The sequence below is a fragment of the Triticum urartu genome, chromosome 1A, assembly GCF_056163025.1.
Source record: "Triticum urartu cultivar PI428250 chromosome 1A, HENAU_Tu73, whole genome shotgun sequence".
Classification (NCBI taxonomy): domain Eukaryota; kingdom Viridiplantae; phylum Streptophyta; class Magnoliopsida; order Poales; family Poaceae; genus Triticum; species Triticum urartu.
The window spans coordinates 372,295,596-372,304,390 of record NC_141873.1 but is presented as its reverse complement, the minus strand read 5'-3'; the positions used below and the strand labels follow the sequence as shown (position 1 = coordinate 372,304,390).

The window sequence follows — 8,795 nt, the reverse complement described above, 5'->3', positions numbered from 1 at the left end:
ATGGTCACCGCCGTAGCATGTTTAGCATCACCATTAATAATGTAGCAAATCTCGACGATGGTAGTAGCAAACATTTACGACAGATGCAACACAAACACGTCTCGCCATAGAACCAATGCAGCTCGCGCGCTAACAGAACTGATAAAATGCAACCTGGGAAACTGGTCTGCTAAATGTCTAGATAAAGTAAACTTATGCGGTTGGACATCTTAGCTAGGAGTACTTATTAAAATTAACGCTTACTTGAACTGCAATTCCACTGTTACCTCTTCATCCTCCCCACCCCAGTTTAAGTTTCCTCTTTTATCCCAGTTTCCCTCTTCATCCTCCCCCCACCCAATTTAGATAGAAACATCAAACAACCACGATACTGATAAGAAAAATAATACAGTACTCCGTTATGTGTAGCAGCATATAATCTGAAGTCGCCTGCTAACACAAATCTGACACAACAAATATATATTTCATGTGGTTCAGTGTTTCCTCTCCCTTTTTTTAAGTGAGCTCATTCTACTCCACAAATCATAAAAAGTTATTACAATTTAGCCGAGCTAATAAACTCTGGAAAACAGAAGTGGCAATGGTTCTCCAGAGTTAAATGAAGTGACCTTAGCAAAGATTAAAACATATTCCCTTCACTAGAAGAGAGGCACTTCAAAACATGATAAAAGAACAAGAGCCGTCATTTCGTAACAAAAGATCAAATCAAGTTCTTGCAAGTATCAAGATCCGCAGAGTTTAAGCTTTCAAGTATGCCAATTTGGTCACTGATTTAGTTCTTGCCAATTTCCAACTGTTATATATCTTGTGAAAATATCTCCATCATAGCTTGGTACAGAGTACAGGTTACACATACTGCAATAGACGAGCAGCCGCACTGTCTAGTACTGCTCACTAAACAAAAGAAATATTAAAAGAGACTCTGTTACGAGTTCATCACCAGCCGAACAAACTATTGATATTTGGAGTATCAAAATTGCTACAGTAACCGAAAGCACGGAAGGTACTCCAGAAGTATTGGAAAAGACTATAGGCCTTATCCTTGTACATTCATGTTATTGCCTGCAGTAAAAAAACTTGTGAATGGGTGGATGGTTGATGTAGTACATTCGGCGAAAGGATTGCTTTCAAAAATCTTCTTAAACTGCAAGGACTCAAGATGGACCATGAAGACGCCTCCACTTGTTGACACAAATATCACATTCTCATCTCCAGCGACACCCAACACCGTTTGCAGATTTGTCCACTCGCCTGGTCTCAGCGGAAGAAGCTTGTTCAACTCAATTGCTTGTGCCGGCATCCATCCAGCAACTCCATCAAAATCAGTCGTCCTCACCCATAGTTGAGCTACGAAGTCGTCTGACACAACGATGAAGCCAAGCCCGCCACCCAGCGTACTCAGATAGAGGCCATGATGACTAGAATGGGCATCCGGTGGCACCTCTACAACAGCTAGGCTCCGAGTGTCCAAATCAAGCTTAAGGATGCCAGTCTGAGTACCAAAAATAAACCAGTGCAGGGAATTGCCAACCAGGATGCTTCGACTTCCAACACAAGACATAGTGTGATACGGAACATCGGTTGATATGAGATCGCCCCATGAGTTGGTCTCCGATGAGTAGACGCAGGCTCGCGCGGCCAGCTTGTCGGCGCACACCAAGACGACATTGAAGGGGCTCGAGTGGCAGCTGCCGTGTACGTGGTCCTTGTCGCCGGCAACACAGAGCACATCCGCTTGCACATGTGACTTGCTCCAGTCGTGATCCAACTGCGGCGGACTGCCTATGAAGCGGCGGTCGCCTGTGACGGGATCCCACACCAGGACGTGGCGGCAGCCCTTGCCGAGGTGGTCCCCTCTGGTGAAGAGCACGCGACCGTGGCGGCAGCGGCGGAAGGACCAGATGCCGTCGTTTCCCTCGACGCCGCCGCCTTCGATGCCGTCGAACCGCACGGACAAGCGCTCGGGCGGGATGAGGTCCGGGCGATCCAGGACCGACCTGAAGGAGAGGTCTCCGCGGTAGAAGTCCAGGAACACGCCGATGATGGGGGGCTCCCGGTGGTGGGCGCAGAAGCGGCGGAGGAATTGGGGATCGGCGATGAGGTGGCGCCACTGCTTGCAGACGAGGGAGGCGCGGGGGAGAGAGGATGGCTGCGGAGGGAGACGGATGAGTACCTCGGGGAGGAGGTTTTCATCGTCCGTCGGGGTCGTCTTCGCCGGCGGCGGCAACGCGGAGCGGCGGCGGCAGATAGGGTTCATCTCGTCTCTCCCGTCGATGCGGCGCGATCGATTGTTTCCTCTCTGTTTATGAGGAATATGCGGTCCTTGTGTCCTGGGTATTTATTATTTTCTTTGTGTATACGGGCTGAGCCATCCGACTTCGAACACAATCGGAACTACGTGCAGTGCGGAACGTGTACGTACACGAACATGTTTCTAATCGGAAACAAACTGTCTTTACCGACTTTGTCCCGTCTTACAAACATTATTTTTTATTTTTTTGCAGGTGATACATAAATTATTTTCAACTAGCATAAATGCCAGTGTGTCGGCGGCTTGTTCCGGCGAAGTGGTATCGAAATTACTCGAAAAAGAAAGTGGTATCGAAATTTTGATGTAATTGTTTGAGCTGGTTAATACTTTCGATGAACTTTTATAGTGGATCTGATCATCTTTTTAAAAAAGATGAATCCACAAGGAAAAATAGCTTGATATATTGTCTCTTCAATTTTTGTTAGTTAGATCCAAAGTTAAGACCCTAATATCTACCAACGTCAGATTTGATGTGGCAAATCAAATATTTTTCTTTAAACAATTTCCAATCTAATCATCGTGTCATGGTAGTACAAAGAACATAGAAATAACAAAAACTACATTCATGTCTGAACACCATCTAGCGACAAATTAGAAACACTAGAGTAAGCTGAAGGCGTGTTGCCGTCATTGATCCTCCCTCATCGAAGCCAGATCAAACTTATTATAGTAGACAATCGAGAAGTCGCCGTGCTAAAGCCTTGCAAAGAACAACGCATCATAACGACAACCATCGCCGATGAAAAAGAAATATAGATTGAAAGGATTCAATTTATAGATCCACAAATGAAGACGAACAGAGGCGAAATCCAAACAAACCTATTGAAGACTAGTCCCGGTCGAATCCTGCAAAATCCGCCAGAGACATGCCTCCACGCGCTCTCCGACGACACTAGACGCAGCACCGGCTGAACTGGGAGAACCTTATTAGATCCCTCCCACCGGCAAGGGTTGGGCCCACCATGCCTTCAAGGCCCTAGAACCATCGAAGACGAATCAGATCGATGACAGCGTCGATGTGAGAAAGAGAAACCCTAATTTTTTTTTTTGAGAGAGGAGGTGACGGCTAGGTTTGGTGGCGACTAAATGAACATTTTCAGGCAAATTATGTTTGTCGAGAGTGACAAGTTTAATTGATGAATATGACAAAATCTATAATTCTTTGCCAAAAGAATGTGCTAGTCAACATAAATTTGCCATCTTCGCGTCAACATAAAATTTTCATGAAAAACAATACTCGTTTGAACTACAGTTTTGCTAAAGCACATTTAGATGTGCCATAAGCATTGCACATATAAGTCCTATATCATTGATCTTATGTTGAGATTGATATGGATATTTTTTTTCTTTTTTCCTTTTCTTCTTCATGCTTAATTCACTCACTTAGATATGCAATAAGCCCTTTAAACTATCTCCGACGATACAGGAACAGAAGAACATCGTAAATCTGTGCAATACATCGCGCTGGAAAATTAGGAGTCCTCGCAACCGAATTGTCCCTCCGACTCCTCTTCCGTCGATAGTATCCTCGCTTTTTTCTCTCACAGAAGTTTCGATCCCCCCAAACGCCCTCCGCCGTCAGCGATGCAGCCCGATCTCGCGGCGGCGAATCGCCGTGTGATGGAGGATTTGACGAAGAAATATGGAGTGACCCCCGAAACCATGGACTATGTGACCCTTGGCCCGGTGTGCGTCGAGCCCCGCCGCATCGTGAAGGTGCCCCGTCCTCCGATCCCTGCCGCCGGCGCGGAGGGGCCGCCGAGGCGTCACCCCCGGGCGGAGCCGAGCCCGCTCGAGGCAGTGCTGCTGGACACCGTTCACCGGCACCACCTGCAGGCGCTCGCCATGATGGACCGCGAGATCGTCGGCCGCCACGCGCGCGGCATGCTGCTCGCGGGCTACGCCTACGGCCTCCACGACCCCGTCTGCAACATCCTCGCCAACTGTCTCTGGCACGATACAGTCTTCCCCGCTTCCTCCAGCCAGGAGGTTCTTCAGCCCATGATGCTGAGCTGCAAGGCCATATTCCGCCTGGCTCGCCGCTCCCTCGACGCCCTCGTCGCCTTCATGAGGGCGTACGCGCCCACCCTGTCTGCTGAAGAGGCCGTGTCCTACCTGAGCAGAAGCCATGTCAACCTTCACCATGCCGCCGTGCTTGTTGACAGAGAAGGTGTTTCCCACGCAAACCGCATGGACGACGCCTTCAGGGCTGCCATTCTGGCAGCGCATCTCCCTAGTGACGCAGCTCGCGAGGCTCAATTTTTTTTCATTGCCAACTGTGCTCCTACTGACGCTTTTCTTGCAAAGCATGGAATTCATGGTCACCCATTAGCTTTTGGATTAACTGACCTGAGGCCGCAAAGCAATTCATCGCTTATAGTGCTTGAATTCGTCAAGCTGGTTGTTTCCAGTTTAGCTCTCACACAGCCGCCACCAAGCTCGCCGAGCCTAAGCCAAGGAGCATATAGAGCGTTAAGGATCAAGATGCATGCCTTCAAGAGGGATCAGGAGTTTTGCCTTGGTATAGTAAACATGGCGCTCAAGAAACTCGCGTTCCAGTTTGGGGTAATATTGCTGATTCCCGTTTGCCTAACGGCTGATTTATATTTTGGTTTTCCTTCAATCTGCTGCATCTCTGACATGGGTTAATTTTCATTATTCAGGAACTTTATCAGATTCATCTACTATGCGGCAAAAGTTTGGTTACTTTGGTTCCTGATAGCTATTATCATGTCAACTTCTTGGCATCACGCGAGAGCGAGCCTAATCAGCCTAAGCTGTTTTTTTGCTGAGGTTCGTGCTTCACTTCAAGATGTGGATGATGTGACCTTGTGCTGTCCTGTGACATTATCAGGAAGAGCTGGTATGCCAAGTTTTCCTTGTTTTTCATTAGTTCATACATATGACTGAATTCTCATATTACACTTGCCTGGGTTTTTAGACATGATATTATTATCTGAAATTAACATTTGCAACTAACGTCTAGTTTTTGTGCGGATCCTCTTTATTTAGTATCTCATCTTACTGAATGAATTTCTGATACTAAAAGAGAGTAGGGCGGAAACATGAATTAAACGTGCAAAGCACTTAACTTTGGGTTACACACTTGCACTGAAATTAATTTTGGGTTAAACAGGGAGTTTTTTAGTTCGGTTTATATGATAGCCCCGAGTAGCAACTGAACTTTCACATTAGACCAGACTAAGAGTTTCTAAAGTTGAGTATTTGCAACAGATTTACTCATTTAGCATGAATGGTGTTTTGTTTAGATCAACCATTTAATTGTGTGGCAAGCGCATTTTGCTGAAATATCTAATTCTGTATAGAAATTGTTTATTTCAGCTTTATTCCAATTGGATTTGAGATACCAAGGATTTTTTGTATTATATGCTCCATTCAATACGAAATATGAATATTATGATACAACTTTTGTTGCTCAATGCATTCTTGCCTTGCATCCAAGCTAATTACTGTTTCCTTTTGATGTCTGCTTGGTAATTAGGTGGATGCTCTGCTTGTGAGTATATGGGAATGAAACTCATCCATCCTGTAGATGAGAAGTTCAATGGACAATGTGACTTCACTAAGGGTAAAGACCCACACATTGTTGAACTTTTCAGGAAAGACCCTACCTCAGAGTTTGATGTTCCACTGATTGATGATTACATTTTCTTTGAGCTTGATCACCACCCTGAGGTTACAACCTTCCTGGAGACCTCTTATTCCTATATGAGTGATGATCAAGTGGACCTGAGTCTTTTGTGGTTTGAAAATTACATGCACTAACTTAGGCATTTTAATTGGTGGAAAGCAGATGTAATCATAGAAACTAGAAATTTTGGGGATACAAGAATGCATACATCTTGAATACACTAACAACAATCAAAGATACATCACTATGGGTGTCCGAGATCACTCGATGAGGAACACTCGTCGATTGGGGTGAAGACAACTTTGAAGGTCCAACTACAAACTAGTTCACAATTAAACAACACAACAATAACTATGATATGCAATCTGGATATTGCGAATACAAATAAAGTATAGATGATGGTTGTAGTTTTGTTAGTGGTCTTGGCTTAGTCGTTGGACAAGTACATGAAGTTGCAGCTATGGTGAGCTTTTAACTAAACAAACCCATGTCTAAACGATGCTCTAGGAGCACTATTTATGGAGGGGCGAAATGCAAATTCAGCTAGCCCAACTCTAGGTAGATTTACTTAGCGAAATGCTGTAAAAAACTGTCTATGCCCCAAAAGTTAACTAGCATAACATTTGTTGAAGGCTAGGGATGAAATAATTAAGTGTCAGCCTGTTTATTTGATCCATGTCTTCATGCATCATTATGGTTGCTTCAAAGTCTTGAAATCTTCATTTGAAGCTCCATCTCATTCATTGTGCGTTCATCTCAGTCCGTCTCAGTCTCCATGCTTGATCATGCTTCAACACTCCCTTCTTGTTCATGCTAGGCCCTTCATTTGCGAGAAGTATGAACATATGAAATTTTCACAACAACATGTTCTCATGAATATTCCCCAGAAATGAAATTATCTGATAAATTAATTATCATGTGGAAGCTCTAGAGAGGGATCCAGGTATGTGTGGATCTTGAAAATGAATAGTTGTGGAGGCCGTGGGTGTAACAATCACTGAGATGTCCTGACCGAAAACTCCTCCTAGCTAAGTAACCAATACAAATACGTTTGTATAATAATACACATCAAATTACAATCCCGCTATAGCATGGTGACACTCATTCCACTCCCTCCTCATCCTCTCCCCTCCTCTCGTCCGTCGAGTGCACCTTCTCCTCCATCATAGAATGGTTTATGCAGGTTTGGGATGGGACCACTCATTCGGGGGGGGGGGGGGGGGACCAGATTCAACCATCGCCGCTAGTTTTCATCATAGTTGTCCTCTCCCCTCTGCCCTTAACCTCTCCTTGTCCCAGTCTCCGGAGTCTCGGGTACCGGCGAGTCTTGATCGAGGTAGAGACAAGAGACAAAAAATAGTTGCACAACAATGTATAATAAAGTTATCTTAAATAATGGACGATCCCTTCGTGTGCGTACATGAGGTTGTGAGGATATGCCTCAGCCCTTAGCCTGAGGGGATTACTCACACATAGTTATTGAATCACAAGCAATAGACATTGTATAAATAGTTACTAAAAGATGAATGATTAAAAGTCTTACAAAGCCGCTAATCGTGATGGATTTTTTTTTGCAAATAATTAAACTGATGAAGTGGAGGCTATGTTGGTGGAAATGGCTATGAAGATGGGATGTTGACGGTGACTGGATTAAGATGGTATTGGTGATGGTGAAAACTACATGGGAATTGTTACTCTCCTCCTTTTACCGGTGAGTCTCCTTCTCCTTTATATAGTGCAAACAGTCGAGAATAAGGTTACAGGGCGCCTCTGTTGCGAATTAGGCTCGGGTCCCTTCACAGAAGATGTCAGAGATGACATCATGGATGCGATGGCACCTGGTACGACTGGTGGTATGACCAATTTTGGTCGTACCGTACACTGTCTTATTTCCTGGGACCTCCCGTGAGCACCCAATTGTATGGAATAATCTTCACGTCGAGCATATCGCATATATGGCTTGATTTTTTTACCTAATAACTTTCATTTGTGCAAGGAACAAAATAAACAATGAGATTTACAATTGTTAGTAATTAGTGGGCAAATTGAAGCGATAATCTTAAAATATCTGAGAACGCCAGGTTTAAACTCGGGTAAGAATGACTGGAATATTCACTCATCAACCGTCTGCATTGAATGCGCACAGTCGATGTGACACTATAATCAACATTCCACATGATCGTGATCGTGTCTCGCGTAGTCCAACTGTCACTTTGACTAATTTTGACTAGACCAGACGATGCTTCTCGCAGTCGGTAGACCCATCAGGGAGTCAGGTTTGGATCATAACATAATTCAAAGATGACAACCGATGCACCGATTACACACACTCAAACACAGTCTGTCTCTGTGGAATGGGCGTTGTCCGTTGACTCCCTTGAGTTTCACACCACTCGGCAACGCTTGAGCTAAGGCCGGATTCGATATCCCCAGCGGCACAAGTTGGCCTCCATGCCGGAGCCAAATGCTTAAGTTTGCATACTCGGCTTCGAAACTGAAAGTCGAAAGCGTTCCTCTTCAGGACAAATAGATGGCAACAGTCGACTTGGATAAGTCCAAGCGTTCTTCGTGTTTCACTCAAAATTCTTGATACACCCTTCAGCGGTCCTCTAGCCAGACTCTGGCAAAAAATTTTGGGTATCACAGAGACTTTGCCATATAACATTTTCACATATTTTTTGCGAGTCCATCAAGGCCTCCGGTAGGTGACTTAGTAGCACGCACAACCAATTCATGGAACAAAACTTCCTCAAGCCAAGAGTTGATGTTGATGACGGGACCAGACCCGGGGCCTAATGACAGCAAGATCCCCTCAGAGTAGGCCCATACACA

The 8,795-nt window shown here is 44.9% G+C and overlaps 2 protein-coding genes across 2 annotated transcripts; one reads left to right on the top strand and one right to left on the bottom strand.

Moving 5' to 3' along the window:
• Positions 1–794: 794 nt before the first annotated feature.
• Positions 795–2,327, bottom strand: LOC125533711 (uncharacterized). Its single transcript, XM_048697080.2, has one exon. The coding sequence runs from the start codon at positions 2,255–2,257 to the stop codon at positions 1,037–1,039; it is 1,221 nt and encodes a 406-aa protein (XP_048553037.1). The 5' UTR covers positions 2,258–2,327; the 3' UTR covers positions 795–1,036.
• A 1,392-nt stretch (positions 2,328–3,719) lies between these two features.
• LOC125532867 (uncharacterized) lies at positions 3,720–6,289 on the top strand. Its single transcript, XM_048696749.2, has 3 exons — positions 3,720–4,876; positions 4,975–5,174; positions 5,814–6,289. The coding sequence occupies exons 1-2, from the start codon at positions 3,896–3,898 to the stop codon at positions 5,101–5,103; spliced, it is 1,110 nt and encodes a 369-aa protein (XP_048552706.1). The 5' UTR covers positions 3,720–3,895; the 3' UTR covers positions 5,104–5,174; positions 5,814–6,289.
• The last annotated feature ends 2,506 nt before the right edge of the window (positions 6,290–8,795 follow it).